Source organism: Notothenia rossii, assembly GCF_949606895.1.
Source record: "Notothenia rossii genome assembly, chromosome: 1".
Taxonomy (NCBI): Eukaryota; Metazoa; Chordata; class Actinopteri; order Perciformes; family Nototheniidae; genus Notothenia; species Notothenia rossii.
The window spans coordinates 68,816,075-68,832,633 of record NC_136912.1 but is presented as its reverse complement, the minus strand read 5'-3'; the positions used below and the strand labels follow the sequence as shown (position 1 = coordinate 68,832,633).

Genomic DNA, 16,559 nt, shown 5'->3' with positions numbered 1-16,559 from the left:
GTGAAAATATATTTCTGAATCAGGTATTGCAATGCTGCAGATACGATTGGGCCTAAATAGTATTCTACAGAAAGATATTTTAAAAAATGATCAATCCTTTTAGTATTGTAAATCATATTGCAAATTCAATATCAAAATAATTGTAATTGGTCTTTTATTCCGAATCGTCAGCCTTTCATGAGGCAAGCATAACATAGAGAAACCTATGGTAGTAAATAAAACCTTTTAAATAAGCAAAAAGACATGGAAGACATTTGTTTTTCCTTTTTCTCATGGGTCTAAATGCAGCCTGAACATGTAAGCCTTTAGTCTGCGATGGAAGAAGTTTAAGGTGTCTGCTGACGGAGGTTATCAGGGCTGGGCTGTATGGTTGGATCATGTCCTGGATGTCTGTTGGTACTAAGTCCGGCACAGACCAGACACTTGAATCAGATTTTAGAAGCAGTGAAGAATGGGAGAACTTGGACAGGTTAAAGACAATCAGGCTGGAACAGCTTTTTTCTGTATTTTTCATTTGACTTATTTGACTAAAAAAGCTGAAAGTAAACCCTGATTAAATAGCCGTTCTCCTGAACAATGCCTCACTCTAACCATCCACAGAGGAGCAGTAATGTGACACACTGACCTGCAGAGGGCCTCATCCAAACCTGGAATGTGAAGAAGATGCCTAAACCATAGACTAGAGACATACTATTATTGGGCTGTAACATTTATTTTCATATAAGAAATAATAAGTATGAAAATGTTTTTATCTGCAAAATATTTTTAAAAATCGAAGTTGTTCAATGTAGCAACCTCAAGTTATTAACCCAAAACCATGGTCAGTCATTCCAAAGACTATAATAGCAAATCGTTGAGAAGTTGAGAAATGTTGGGGGGAAAAAATATCGATTGATTATATATGAACAGTACAGAACACCAAGATTAAGTTATTTAAATATATTGGTTTGTCCAACCAGCAATCCCAAATCCTAAAATACAAATGTTACTGTCGAACAAAGAAAATAAACAATTCCTCAGAATTGAGAAGCTGTAAACAGCATTCTTTTAAATAATGTATTTTTGGATAAAAATAATGATTACTATCAATTCTATTACCTCTGTAAATGTAATTATTTTATACCTGGGTTAGCCCTTTTTAGTAACATATTTATATATTTGTTTTCATTGAACAACGCTGCATCTTCTAGATTAAAATTTAACATTTCTAAAAACAGAAAAGCAGCAAATCTTCACATTTGAGAAGTTGAACCCTGAGTATTTAGCATTTTGTTTAACCGAAGATTTATTAATTTATTGTTACACATTTTTGATTCACTAATCAATATATATTTAAATAGATAATTCATTTTCAATTATTAGATTGCCGCTTAATTCCCTATAATAAAGTTTGATCCTATAAATGCAAAAGTATTTTTTATTCCCCAGACTGGACTGACTTCAGTCAACAGTGGCTCACTGCTGCCACCTATGAGCCAAAGGCCAAAATACATGTGCACTTTGTTCAATGTTGACTTCTGTATTTCACCAGTACAAGACAGGAGTTTGATGTGGTTTACTGACATAGATGCAATCATATTTAGCTTTGTGATACTATGTATTGACTCAGTGTCTTGACTTAACAATCCTCAACCCACCCCATCCTTTCTCAAACTGCATTTTCCCAACTTTGCTGGAAAACAGAAAAAGAACTGACTCATGAGCGCAGCGTCGAATCTGACCCACAAAGCTCAACCACAAAACATTCCCTGAATCTGAACGAGGAAAGTGCAGACGTTGTTTCTCTTGGCCCAAAAGAGGCTATTCTTAAACTAAAGTTCACTTTGGATCCAGGACAGGCAGGCTGATTCTTACGAAGGCCTAACCTTTCCAAACAGGGATCGGTCTGCTCAGGGAGTTGTTCTGACCGCTGACTACCAGCCCACCAACGCAACACGGCCCTGTTTCTGCTCATTCAATAGGAGGGATGCATGAGAAAATTTTGCCTCAGAGATTATACTTCATCTCCCTTTGGCCAAAAAAAGAAACACCAGGATTCTGATCCTGAAAGGCAATTTTAAAACAATGGGAAACATGGCACCTTATCCACACAAAAACCGCACACGTGCAGCTAATGAGTCCTAAGAGACAGAAAAACACACACTTCAGTGAGGAATTTGGAAATGTGGTTCTATGCGGTTCTTTATCCCAGTGAGGTACACACACCGCAGCAAGCGTGCCACTGAAGGCTGATTGGACGGGAATAATATAAACACCAATCAGAGAGTGAGTAAACCCGGCCAATGGGCTGTTACGGAGAGTTGACCGCTCATCATTCACCAAGGGCTTCCTTCACTTCCTGTGAATAAATCGTTTCTAATAAAAAAAAAATTAAGAACTGAGAAAAAAGGTGTTATTTACTTTAAGATAAAATGCGCAAGAATTGTGAAATAAAGGAACTTTCACATTTACAATTTTGGCTATGAACATTCCTTGAGCTTTGTGTCAACGTTTTTTTAAGAAAATGTGATATTTTACTACGAAGCTGGGAAATTGGTGTTAAAAATGAGTTTCACTGTTCCTGAAAACAATAGTCTCGATGTCACTTGTTCAATGCTTTTATCCAAAGCAACTTACATACATTCAGTACTTTGGGCAATCCCCACATGGGCAAATTATGGATGAAGTGTCTTGCCCAGGGACACAACGACATACTGACAGCAGCGGTATTCGAACTCGCTCTCCCCTGATCCGAAGATAGGGGAGCGCACTGAGCCATAGCATCTTTTTGGGGATAGTTTAATGGCGATTTTAGAGGGATTTCCTAGCTTTTTCCACACCTCAAAGCCTTCTTTAGTTTAGTATTTTCCTCCATAGTTAACTGAGGATTTGTGCCAATGTTTATTTTTTTTATTAGCCTAAAACAAAAGTTAAGGCATTTTAAATGGCAATGTTGACTTGCTATGACCTAAAACGAAAAGTCTGGTTTTGAGCTTCCTGACAATGCATATCTTACACACATTAGTATTGGCCCAGCAGGAACGTCTTTGGATTTATTGCTTCTGTCCATTTCAAAATCGAGAAATGTTTAACTTAATCCTATAGAGTTTTAAAAAGGCCTCCCATGAATAATCCCAACCCAAAAAAGGTGCATTTACTGTTTATCTGAAAAAATTAATTCCCAAATATTTGTAAAAAAATTAATTCTCCTTTTTACTGTAACGCAAGCCGGTACTTTTTGGAGCATAGTGGCAAGTATTGTGTAAAAAAATGTCATCCATAGTTAAAGTGCTAATAAGACAGGAAGTAGTGGCTTTAATCCGCAACCACTATCACAACCTCCTGGATGACACACAGGGAGTCAAAATAACTGAATCACATAACCAACAAAGACTGCATAACATGCACACAAACTGTAGTAAGTAGTGGTATTACAGCCGTAGTTTGAGAGTAAACTGCTGGCAGGCTGCACAATGGCGGCTTTAAGCCTATAAACAAATCAACACACCGAGCAAACAGTGCGGAGCTTTGTGGGGAAACAGGCGTGTTATATCCTGTGTGTGTATCTGGCGTGGGAGATTCTACAAACCTGGATGGGGGAGAGACCAAAGGGTAGCGGAGAGCGAGAAACTGTAAGAAGATGATAGGAGGAAGATAAGTCTTTGTGAAGAGGAATTCGGATATGGATAATGAAGGATATAGATGAATGAAGTCTGTCTCCTGAATGCAATGTGAACTTTTATCGCAAAAGTCTTCAAAAATGTAATGTAGACCCAGTGCTGCTCTCACCTCTTCAAACTCTTTCCACCTTGTCTCTCTCTTTATATCCCCCCCCCCCCCCCCTTCGCTTTTCCTTTCATGAGCCAGTGTGTTAATAATTTAGCCCGTCTCCTCGTGTGTCTTTGTCTGACAGCTGCAGGTGGGATAACTCTCAGAGAGAGACCAACGTTGAGGGGTTATGTTCAGGGCTTTCCTGTGCAGCGCTTCAGTGGGAGAACACAATGGGGTGGTGTTGAACCCTCAGATGCAGAACAGATTACTGCGAGCAGTCTGTGAGCACTTCCCCATCTCCGGATTCATGACTATTTCGCGAGTGAAGAATCTATATATTCCAGTTACTTCATTGTCAGATTCATAATTAATTAATTCATGGTAGTGTTTATTTTTGGTCGGTAAATCCAATTCATACATAGTTTGAAGTCTTTTTTTTATAGACCCACCCTGACACAAGATGATGGTTTTGTCTATTTTGCTCAACACCTAAAAAGGCAGGCAGATCAAAGCTTACATTGTCCAATATTTTGGTTTGTGACCAGAAACCCTCAAATTAAAGTGTTTTTAAAAAGTATGTTGGCCATCTTTCCTGTGGCTTATAACATGTGGAATACTGTTTTCGGGAAAGATGGCTGATCAAAAAGATCAACTCTCCTGCTGTTACGGTCACAAAGTAAAGACATAATATCCCTTCTGTTTTGATCTTGTGCTGCTCTTTTGATACTGCAGCTGGCTGCCTTGCCGGCCCCTCCAGTGTCCGTCCACTATTCCCTGTCCACATCTGCCCCTGCAGCATTAGAAAATAACCTTCACTGTGTTCTCAGTGATGACTCTCTACAGCGGAAACAAGCACCCACACACACCCTATCTCAAACCGATACTACAACTCAAATCATTCAGAAGGGATTCTATGTAAGACGGAAGGAGCGTGGAGAGGGATGATGGGAAGGAAGAGAGAGGTGCCGAGTATTTGCTGTGAGTGATCTTTTCCTCTGTGGTGGGAAATTGACTGGAAATTGCTCCACAGCATTCTGCCAGTAATCCAGCCGGCTCAGCTGTTCAGGGCGGGCAGCATGTGGTGAGGCGCTACCAGAGCCGGTTTATTGGTGTGGAGACAAATAAACACAGAGAGCCTGGTACAGGTACAGAGATGTTCTGTCACTCACAGTGTGTGTGCGTGTGCGTGTGTGTGTGGCCTGAGGATGATGTACCATGTGGGAGGCTGGAGCAGAGTCACGGCCTCTGACCAAAAAGGATGTGGAGAGAGGAGTCATCGCTCATTCTCCCACTCTCTGCTTTTTCTGTCTGTCTGTTTTCCCCTTGGTCATTTTTTTACATTTCCTCTTTGATGCTATTGGAGATATAACCAAAATAACATCTTTATCACCATATAATATTTGTTATACTAACACTGAGTTACATTTATTTGTTTTTTCTCAGAGCTGTCATGGACTGAAACATAATAATTATTTTCAATATTAAATAATCTTTTCTTGATTGGTCTAAAAACATTTATTAGAAATGAGTGAAACAGTCCATGTGCACGTCTTCAACTTCAGTCCAGCCAACAGGGAGAAGATATTAAGTGTAAATTGCTTAAAAAGAGGGACTAGCAGTTCGTCCTCACATTGGAAAATGTGGGGACCAAACCAGAGCGAAAAAGAGAGTGGGTGAATATTGGACATCAGGTGGAGACAAACACAACTCCAAATGAAAAATCATCATACTGCATGATGTGTCTGTTTGATGTGCAAATAAACTAGTTTACATTTCAGCCACAACCACTTTCTGTCAAACATTTGTTTTGTTTGGCCTGCCTAAAAAGGGCCAAAAAATGTTTTAAGTAAGATTTAGTTATAGAAAATAATTTAGATCATTGAATAACTAAAAACGGAATTTGAAACTGAAAGGTGGGAATGTTTGATGTTTTTCCTTAAAACCGAGAAATCCAGCAAAGCTTTGACTCTGTCCCAGAGATGTGCAGGACGACCTGGGAAAATGATCACCACATAATGATGAAATGAAACCAGTGAAAAGCAGCGTCTCATGTTTGTATTACAAATAGCCTAAAATGGCCTATGACCTAACTAAACTCTTGGCTACGTATCCCACCCTGTGGTGAAGGAGGATCAGTGCTGCCTGGAGTCTGTGTGTCAGACCCCGGTGTGGAGGGGCAGGAGGAAGGGGCGGGCCTGAGGGATCTCGTGGGATCACCGCAGAGCTTCGAGACAAAAACGACATTGTGGCACAGACTAACCTATCCAAGAACACATGACTTCCTGTCTCATCAGCTCCAGCGTCCCCCACACATGAGCTGCTTGATTCCCAGAACTGAGAGCCTTTTTATTCAGTCAGTACTGACCATATGCACACACTGGAACTCACAGCGAAATATATTTGAGGAGGAACCAGCAACCACTAAGTTTCAAGTTGACTTGACAATAACATATATATATATATATATATATATATATACTATAATACAGAAGGTTTCATCTTTACTAGATGTTACAGTGAAATATAAGTCAAGAAGAAAAAGGAGATAAAGTGAAAGAAGAGCGGTAAAAAGAGCTTTAAATATGTATTATAAGGTTTTATAAAAATATCTATTCACTTGAGTATTGCGATATAGTATTGCATTTGTTTTACTATTGTGAGATGTTGAGATTCTTGCCAATAAGTAACAGCATTTAAGTATGGGACCATTACTATCAACTACTACTACCTTCAATTACTGCTGAGAAAGTAAAACTCCAGTTCAAGGAATCATATTTCTTATCTTGCAGTCACTGGCTACAACTCATGTTATTTATGCTATGAAAATAAACTTTAAAAGACTAAGAGGCAGCTTGACATACCAGCCAATCCTGCTTTGAGTTCTATTTAAGGGGAACTTCACATATCAAAGTCCGAAATATGAAAAGATCCCTTGTAGCACGCTGCTCATCTCTGCTTAGGGCTAGCTGCTCAAAGCTACCACTGTTAGTATAACACCTTTGAATATCCAAAGGTACTTTCTAAATAATTACATTTGTTGTAAAACACTTTAAAATGTCTTGTGCAACTCCCATACCATATGTGCAAAATGCAATTGTCAGCATGGCCCTGATCTGATTGATGATGATAGAATAGCTCTGAATGAAACTTACATATAGCAAAAATAAACATATTGTGCTTACTGCGATGGAGTACAAATCACACAAACCAGATCACCACCTAAAACAGTAAGCAACCTCTAACACCATCTCATTTTACATAGTGAGTCATCTGGTCCATTTATTTATTGTGGCAGGTGCAAGTGCTTCATGACACTAAACAGGAACCAGTGTTACTCTGGAAGTTAACTGTTACTGTCATCAGCCCTTTCCCATGCAAAGTGTTTCCACAAAGGTAAGTGAGTAAACTATCAGAATCATGATGGCCTTCATTCTGAGGAACACATCAAGCTCCATGAGAGTGCTGGAGATGTGTTGGTAAGATCACAGTACCTGGACATGACTCTGAGCGCCCAGGTTGTAGATCTCCGACGGCTTCACCTGGTTGATGATCTTCACCAGGCACGTGCTGTCCGTCAGATCGCCATAATGCAACTTCATGTCTAAAAAAGAGAGGGACAAACAGTAAGTTCAACTATTTTGGTGTTCTCCTGTGATGACCCATCTCAAGTGGCCACAAGATTAGGAAGACGAAGCAGAGAAGGCAATAAGCATAATAGCGCCCCTTTAGTAAGGATTTAACTGGAAATATTTTTAATAAACCAGATAAAAAGTAACCAAATGATGTTCCCAAATTAAATCGTTAAATGAAAATCTGAAAAGTGGAGGAGGTGGGATTGGGTGTTGTGCAAGAATAGCATAACGGCAAACGAAGGCAACATAACCAATCCAGATAGTGGTGTGCCCTGTAGAGAGCAGCAGAGGTTGATTACACTGCAGCCACATATGCAACCCAGGAGTACATGTGGAAGCACAGCTCAAACTTATCAGCCACCAGAGCAAGCAGGAACCAGCTAAAGTACATTTTATCAAACAAATGATGTATTTTCACTTTTTAAATCAGAAATCAGTGTTGAATGCATGTGTTTTAAGCACCAGGCAAAACCTTACAGTAAACTAAAGCAACATTATCAAAGCTTGATGTGCTGTACCTGTCGAGGGGAACATAAAGAGGGGTCATTACAAGAGTAACTTTAAGTTATTTGGAGATTTCTTTTTTTCTGTAATATCCATAAAAGATCAGTTTTTCTGTGACGTGTGCATGTGCTTTTCTGCAGCCTAGAGAAATTGATATTTTTCTGAGGTCTTAAAGTAACAGGCTCCAATTTCTATACTGTCCTAACATTTGGATATACATATAAACTGCCTGTGTTTATACTTCTATACAATTTGATGTTTATTATCTCATGGTGAGGGCTTTGCAGATCTGATGGTGCCAAAAAAAAAAGTAAATTGTTTTCCGGTATCTGCATTTGGACGATCAATGGTATTTTGTATCACGGCAAAACACAAGTCATTTAATTTCTCTAAGGTGAGGTGACAGACAATATCTAAAAGGTGTTTGTGACACTGCAACTCTTGGTGTTTATCGGAGATTGTATGGAAAGACAGACAAAGAGTCTCGACTCCCTAGAGCAGTGGTTCTCAAATGGGGGTACGCGGACCCCTAAGAGTACGTTGGAGTACTGCAGGGGGTATGTGAGATTTATTTTATGTTAATGAAAAAAAAAAAAAAAAGATAATTAAACCAATTTTAGGAAAAGTAACGAAGTTTGAGCAGTGTGAGTTTTATATTAACAGAGTTACACATATTTCAAAACACAAAGTGTAATAACTGCAGTGGCCTCCCTGTTAGAATGACAAAGATCCTCAGTGAAGCTCAAGCCCATTTTTCTCACTAAATTGTAAGTACAACTTGTTAAAAAGATCAGTTCAATGCAACTAATGTCATCTTAGTGTTATTGCATGATGTTGAAGTTGGTTGGCCATACATTTAGTGATGGATTGTAAACATTTGAAATGTAGCATTTTAGTGTTTCTCAGTTACAATGTTGTTGTTTTAATAAATCAGACACTGATGGTACAAGGCTGTACTGTACCTCTTTAAATAGCCTTTTTTCCCCTAACAAATTGTTTTTGCACTGATCATGGGGTACTTGGCTGAATTTCTTTTTCAAAGGGGGTACGTTATTGAAAAAAGTTTGAGAATCACTGCCCTAGAGCAGTGTTTCCCAACCGGGGGTACGCGTACCCCTGGTGGTACGCGTACCCCTGGTGGTACGCGAGGGAACTGCAGGGGGTACGTGGAATTCCAAGGTGACAAGTAAAAATAATAATAATCCCGTCAAAAATGATAGTGCGCGATTAGTTTCCCTAGGGAGACAATAGTCTGTGGCACAACCGCGCCAAAATCCCACAATGAAAACAGCTGCTTACCTGCAGCCAGAAAAATACTGGTAGGTATGCGCTATGGATAAATGGCTGAAACGTCCGCTTGCTCTGGATTCAGGCCAGGAGGAGCCCGCAGAGAAACGTAAGAAAGAGGCCAAACTGAAATCAAGGCAGTACAGTGAAACATATATATTATTTGGATTCATTTCTACTTCTGCGGACAGTCAGTTCGCTTTGCAGCTGGATGAAATGACAGACGTGAGTGAAGAAGCGCAGCTCCTGTCCTTCGTGCGTTACAAAGATGCGTCGGACATAAACGAGCATATTTTATTTTGCAAAACGCTGCCAGGAAAGACAACAGGGGAAGAATTGTTCCAGGTTATCGACAGCTTCTTCAGAGAACATGATCTGCAGTGGAAAACCTGCAGCCACATCTGTATTGATGGAGCAGCTGCGATGACGGGGCGTGTCAAGGGACTTTTTGGGCACGTAAGAAAGGTAAATCCTGACATTAAATGGATGCATTGTATTATTCATCGTGAAGCACTAGTTAGCAAGAGGATGAGCCCTGATTTAAGTGCTGTTATGGATGATGCTGTGAAGATGATAAACTTCATCCAATATCGGCCATTGAATCACAGGCTGTTTGAAACTCTTTGTTATGAGAACGGCACAGAGCACGATCAGCTATTGCTTCACACAGACGTGCGCTGGCTGTCTCGTGGGAAAACGCTACTGAGACTTTATGAACTTCGCAATGAAGTTTTTGTGTTCTTGACGGAGCATCTGCATCCTCTTGCTGTGCAGCTTGAGGATGACAAGTGGGTGGCGCGTCTAGCATATCTTGCTGATGTGTTTACCAAACTCAACGAGCTCAACCTATCAATTCAGGGCAAGGAGTCACATATCCTGTAATTGTATGACAAAGTTCAAGGATTCACAAAAAAGCTCAAACTATGGGAGAGGAAATGTGATGAGGGAGACGTGAGCTGTTTCCCACTACTCAATGCCCATCTTGCCACAACTGCTGTTGCCAGGGGTCCAGTGGTCAAACTGGTGCAAGCACACCTCTCCAAAATCTGCACTGATTTCAGCCATTATTTTCTGGACATTGAAAATAAGTCAGAAAGACTGGATTGGGTGAGGAACCCATTCATTGTGAGCGAGAGCAGCAACAGCCTTCCAGCAATGCTGCAGGAGCCTCTGATGGAATTATCATCTGACCGTGGCCTGAAGATGGCATATGCTGAGAAGTCATTGACTGAGTTTTGGTGTGATGTGGAGAAGGAATATCCTGAACTGGGAAAACATGCACTGATTGAACTTTTGCCGTTTGGTTCTACTTATTTGTGTGAGGTGACCTTCTCAGCTTTAACACACATCAAAACCAAGCAGAGGAACAGACTGGACGTGGAGACCAGCCTGGTCACAGCTGTTTCCACACTGCCTCCAGAACTATCAAAGCTTATGAAAGACAAGCAAGCTCAAGTGTCTCATTAAAGCTCACATGACTGGTGAAAAGAAACTGCTAGGCCTATACTGATTCTGGATATTATTTTGCTAAGTGTTTTGTTCCCGAATTAAAGTTTAAATGCCTGTTTAAAGGGGACTTTTTCAAAGGGGCTCCAGGTTTAAGCCTAAATGTTACAAGATATATAGCAAAGATAAGTTGATTATTATGATTTCATATGTATTTATTTGATTATATTATTTATTTTCAAGGCAAAATATTCATTTTTATTGAGTGATTTAAGTTCAAATTAAGAAAATTCCTGAGAATTAGATGTTCAAATTAAGGAGATGAAATAAAGTTATTTTCATTCAATAATCAGTTACGTTCTACTTGTGAAGGATCATCAGCACGTATGAGAGAGGGGGTACTCATGGTATGACAAAAGGCTCAGGGGGTACACAAGACAAAAAAGGTTGCGAACCACTGCCCTAGAGCATGAACTAGCCAAAAAGCCCCAGATATGGGAGCCGCCATCTTGAAGTTACTTCATTTGAAGCCAGTAGTGATGAGGGGCTAAACCTCAACCTCACCAATGTTACCACCAACAAAGGCACAGGCCAATCCATGCCTTCGCCATAGTAGAAAAATAATTATTGCAACCGCACATACAGTACACCTGTCAGACTCAATGGAAACACGGTCATGGTCATTGCTGTAAGCGTGAAAGCCAGCGTGCTGCTAGGCTTCTAGAGTAGCTGTTTCGCTAGATTTTCCACTGTCAGAAAATGAACACTCAGTAAACATCTTAGCATTAAGAGCTACCTAAAAATATATGTATTTCACGTGTAATTCGATTTTTGTTTTCTATTGCCCATCTGCTAACATGTGTGGTTTATGTCTTCATCTGCCAATAGTTTCTCTGGGGAGACGTCATGGTGTGAAAAGGGTACTCACTGCCTTCGGTGTGCGTCTGTGGGTTCTGGTAGAGATGCTCAATGCGACCCGTGTTGAAAGAGCTGGAGCGTCGCATAATACCATGAACCTGTGAGAAAAAGAGAGGCTTTATTATACCATATTTCTTTTATTGACAACAATATATATTTACACCACTGCAGATTAACATTATTAGAACTATAACCTTGCTTTGTTAACTTTGTGAAACTTGAATATTTTCTTGAAACACATTTGTGTGTTTTGTTGCTAATTTTGTGCAGCTCCTAAACAGTAAAGAACACCCACCCAAGAAAATATTTCTTCATTATTACAAAGCATTGAGTTACCCTCACATGTACTGAAGAAGCTAATGGGTGCGACTCATTGTTTAAAGTTGACCCTAACCCCAGCCAGCAGCAATCTAAAATAAAACAAAGAGCTATTCTATGGTCACATGTCAAGATCCCATTTTGTAACAGATGGTTTCAGAATTAAAATGGTTCTGCAATTAGATCCAGGATCCTGTTGGGGAGCCAATCTGGTATTGAAATATGAAAATGTAATTTTCCAATGAAAATGTTGAGTTCATATTATTACCTAAAGAGGCCCTATTATGCTTTCAGGGTTTTTTCCCCTTTCGTGTAGTGGGTTAGACTGGACTGAGAAAAATAAAGAACTTCTTGAACAATAAAGCATTTAATCTGTTAAGCCCCAAGCCTGTTTTTCAGGTCTCAGCCTCGAAAATGACATTTCCAGAACAAAAAATTACCATAACTACACTTCTAAAAAGGGGGAAATTAATAATCTTTTTTCTCAAAGCAACGATAAACCTGTGAGTTGGATGTAGAAAAGTCAGAATCAATATAGATGTTTTTTATTTTAAAGAAAATTCAGATTGAACATAGTAAAAAAATGTAAATGATTGTGTCTGTCAAAAATAAAAGATTACTTATAGTGAAAACCACCCTTGGATTATGGGATCGGAGACTAACACCTTTAGGAATCCAAAGTACAACATAATATCCTGTATCAAGATTGATGCAAAACAAGTGACATTTGACATTTTTAGAGGTTTAGCATAAAGGTTTAGCACACCTCTGGGGAGATTTTGATGATTGACATCTCTTTTTAACCGTTAGAGCCAATAGAATCGAAGGGGAATTTCCACATACACACGTTACCATTGAGAAATGAGAGCTATGCGCACGCAGTTTGCCCATCTTCCGCTCTGAAATCTGAAAAATTAAAACTAGGTTTATTGCTAAATCATTTGAAAGTAACACAGACACATTGGATTAACCAGGGGTGCCCAACCTTTTTTGAACCGAGAGCTACTTTTAAAGTTGCCAGTCTTCCGAGATCTACCAGTCCAAATAGAGAGGCGTAGCCATTACTGACAGCCTACTACCAGGTAAATACACACTTCTATTGTATAAAACTGACCTTTGTATGATTAATACTTCATAAAATACTGCAGATCCTTTATCTTACCTCTTTCTAATCTACACACATACAAGTATTTAACTGAAGTTACACAACAGTGTTGTTGATACAGAGTTGGAGTTTATTCACACGTCACATACTACAGTGGGTAATGTTTTCTAGAAACATTGAACAGTGCTGCCACATATGACACAGGAAGAAAAGAAAATACTCTGAACCCTTTCTTTGCCATTATATAAAAATAGTGTTGCTACAAAAGTATAAATTAGGCTTACTAATAAGACAACTCAGATTTGAAGCTACACAGGAATCTGCTGCCAAAGTGCAATAAAAAAAGGCAAAATTAAAAGAATAAAACCCTTTTTTTGTTGCATTTTAGTAGAGTATAAAAAGAAATGCCTTTAAAATAGGATGCAAGCAACACTAGTTTCTTAACCTGAATTGATAATAGACTAAAATCTATTTAAGTTTGCATTCTTATACCATTTTGTACAATAATTATAATTAATAAGTTCAAACAAACTAAAATGTACAGCTAATTAATAACGGTATCTAACTTGAGTTTTTATTTTATCAAAAACCTGTTGGAATGCTACTGTTATTTTTACTGTCCCCCAAAAGCGCGCCGGCAGCCTCCACGAATGCTTTTTTCACAACTTCGCCGTCTTTGAAAGACTTCATGTGTTTCGCAAGAATGTGACTGACAAGATAAGATGCTATGGTAGCAGCCTTGCTCTTGTTGTTGGGCCTGGTGAAAATGGACTGCTGTGCATTTAGCTGTCCTTTCAGGTCCCTCCCCTTTTGGGAGCGTAGGGCAGAATTAGGAGGGAATTCCGTCTCGTAGCGTTTGTGCACTGTTTTGAAATGCCGCTCCTAAATTAGCCACACTCGCATTGCAGATGAGACAGATTGAATTGGAATAGATACAAAAATAATCATCCTCCCACTCGGAGTGAAAATGATATATTTTGGGCTTTTATGCTTCTGCCATAATTGCGGTCTTGTGTGTTTGCGGACTGTCACTCCTGTTGACACGGACAACGTCAGCGAAATAGTGCCCACTGCCCACCAGCCACGCCCCGACACATGGGGTCACGCCGGCCAATCACAAAGCTTTGATGCGTTCAAGTGCATTGCGGTCGACCATCCAGTCGATCGCAATCGACTGGTTGGGCACCCCTGGATTAACCTATAGCAGCGTTTTTATCGTTTTAATGCCATTGAAGACAACTTTTGATCAGACAACAAAGGCAAGACATATTGCCGTGTTGACTACCTAATGCCACGTGTTGTGATGTCTGTTTAGGTTTCTCGTGTCGCAAGTTTTGATCATGGAGTGATGATACCGATACCTATCGAATCTGTGTAATCTCACGATGCTAATCGATGGGTTGGATGTGCATTTACGATAAGTAATAAGGGTTTTATACCGTGAGTTCTGTGCTAATGGCGTTAGCATTTTTTCGCTCAGGGCTAATTCAGAGGCTCAGGTTAGTCTTGTTTTTTTGTGCTAAAAATGGTTCATATCATTTAGCTGAGTTTCTTCCCGTTACATGGATATGAAACATTCATAGTTTATTCAATCTTAAGAAGCCCTCAGACACTGTTGCTTGCGGATGTTGGGGCTTAACAGGTTAAGCATGTCACAGTAGAGGCACACAATACTAATATACTTTAATATAAGCCAGAGTTTTATTTCTAGGCTCATCTTACATTTTAGGGTTTGTGTACAATGTCTCAATGTCATGAACACTGAATTTAACTAAAGCTTGTCATGTTAACTGTATTATCAGTAGTTTGTTTGGCAAATACAGTGTTTTACTAAAGTTGGCAACAACAGTATTGTGACTCATGGCTCCAGCTATCTTTGTTTTTTAATGCTGCCTGTGATCTAGGATCTGTTCTCCATGTTCTGAGGGGGGGTAGTGAGGAAGCTCTGCTCAGGAGAGATAACATAACCTGATCCAAGGGGAGTCCGTTAGCGGGAGGCTGCTGTGCCCTAACCTCACTTCCTTTATTCACTGTGTATTTCCTGCCTGCACGCTCCTCTTTAATGCCTCCCCCCCACCCCCTCTACATGCAGCATCTCCAACCTGGACCCAGTCCACTTCCTCTCCAGGCTGAGCTGAAGCTGGGTGAAGGTATGTGAGGGAAATGATGTCATGCAGCTACTGTCAGGAAAACACAATGTGCCCTGGTGCAACACGTATTCTTATGCAAGTGTGTTGTACTGTATGTATGGTCACTTTTCATGGGTGTGAAGCTCAGGCCGAAGCCTTACGTAGCAGTAACAGCTTATTAACCTCCGCCTGCAACCACAGGCTGTTGACTCTCTGCGCTCCTAAAAACACATCGAGCAGCAGGTGAAAGTGAGTGACCTCAATCGTATGGCCGTATAAAAACAACCATTTCCCTGTTAATGGTGTGACCCAGGGGTAAAAGGTGAGGGGTCAACAGGCTTGAAGCAGCACAAAGGGCCTTATCAGGGTGAGGTGTGAGTCAGCCTGCGTACAAAGTCACGTTACGTCACGGTTCCTCAGGAGCTCCCACACACCGCTGTGGCTGGAAGACGCTTATCGAGGGAATGTCGCTCAGTGTGTATGTCTGTGTTTGTTGGCATTGGCGAGCGTCTGCATTCATTTCTGTGTATGTGTGTGTGTATGTCTGAGCTTTCACCGGATAAATTCTTTATACTGTTACTTCCGGATTTCTCTCTCACCTCGTAGCCTTTAGCGAGCAGGAACTCAGCCAGGTAGGAACCATCCTGAAAGAAAGAAGACAACGCTGATTAAAATGTGTAAAAGAGCACTGCAAATACATGACATTAAGAGTTTCTTTGACTGACTGAATAACAGCAACTTAACCACACGTGATTTCAAAACATCTTTGCCCAGGTTGGGGCGAACAGAATTAATTTAAATCAGGAAGTGTAACAAATTTTACTTAAATAACTCTTAAGTGCATTATCTTTGTCGAGTGTTTTACTCACTAATTTTATAACAACCCTGAATGATTATCATAACCTATTAATGATATAATGGGATTTAATAAGTGCTGTGATTTTTGTGATCACATCACTACTTATTTTTGCATTTTCCACCTATGCAGTTTTATGATTTGCTAATCATATCTGTGTATAACAATAAACAAGGAGGTATACCAGAGCAATCCATAGATCTCTGGGCCGAAGGGGGAAATCATCATTTTGAGACTTATACACAATATTAACGGTGGATCAAGAGTGGACATGTTTTGCAAATTGAGTACAATCACATTTTTCAGAACATGGTAACATTATAAAGAAATGTGCTTCTAGCATGTGTGTTTGATGTCGAAATGTATAGACAATTGTTATTTAAAATCTGTACACAATAAAAGGATCAAATGTAACCTGAAAGAGATTAGAGACCAGAAACTGTTCAGGAAATGAGTGTAAAGTTCAGAAAAAAAATATGTTTAATGAAACACAAGTTGGTTTCTGTAAAATAGGTACAGTTGTGCTCATTTTTTCATTTGAGAATTACGCCAATATATGTCCAAATGTAGTGTTATATTGGAGGTTTTAGAGAGAATGTTCGGGGTTAACTCAA

The 16,559-nt window shown here is 39.7% G+C and overlaps 1 protein-coding gene across 2 annotated transcripts in view; it reads right to left on the bottom strand.

Annotated features, from left to right (window-relative positions):
* The window catches only part of gmds (GDP-mannose 4,6-dehydratase), a 204,337-nt gene that overhangs the window by 152,720 nt on the left and 35,058 nt on the right, over positions 1-16,559 (bottom strand). For both annotated transcript variants that reach the window (XM_079680043.1, XM_079680042.1), the window contains exons 2-4: positions 15,689-15,733; positions 11,548-11,635; positions 7,242-7,351 (exon numbers count right to left, since the gene is read on the bottom strand). In XM_079680043.1, the coding sequence (XP_079536169.1) occupies positions 7,242-7,351; positions 11,548-11,635; positions 15,689-15,733 (243 nt within the window). The remainder of the gene's footprint in view (positions 1-7,241; positions 7,352-11,547; positions 11,636-15,688; positions 15,734-16,559) is intronic.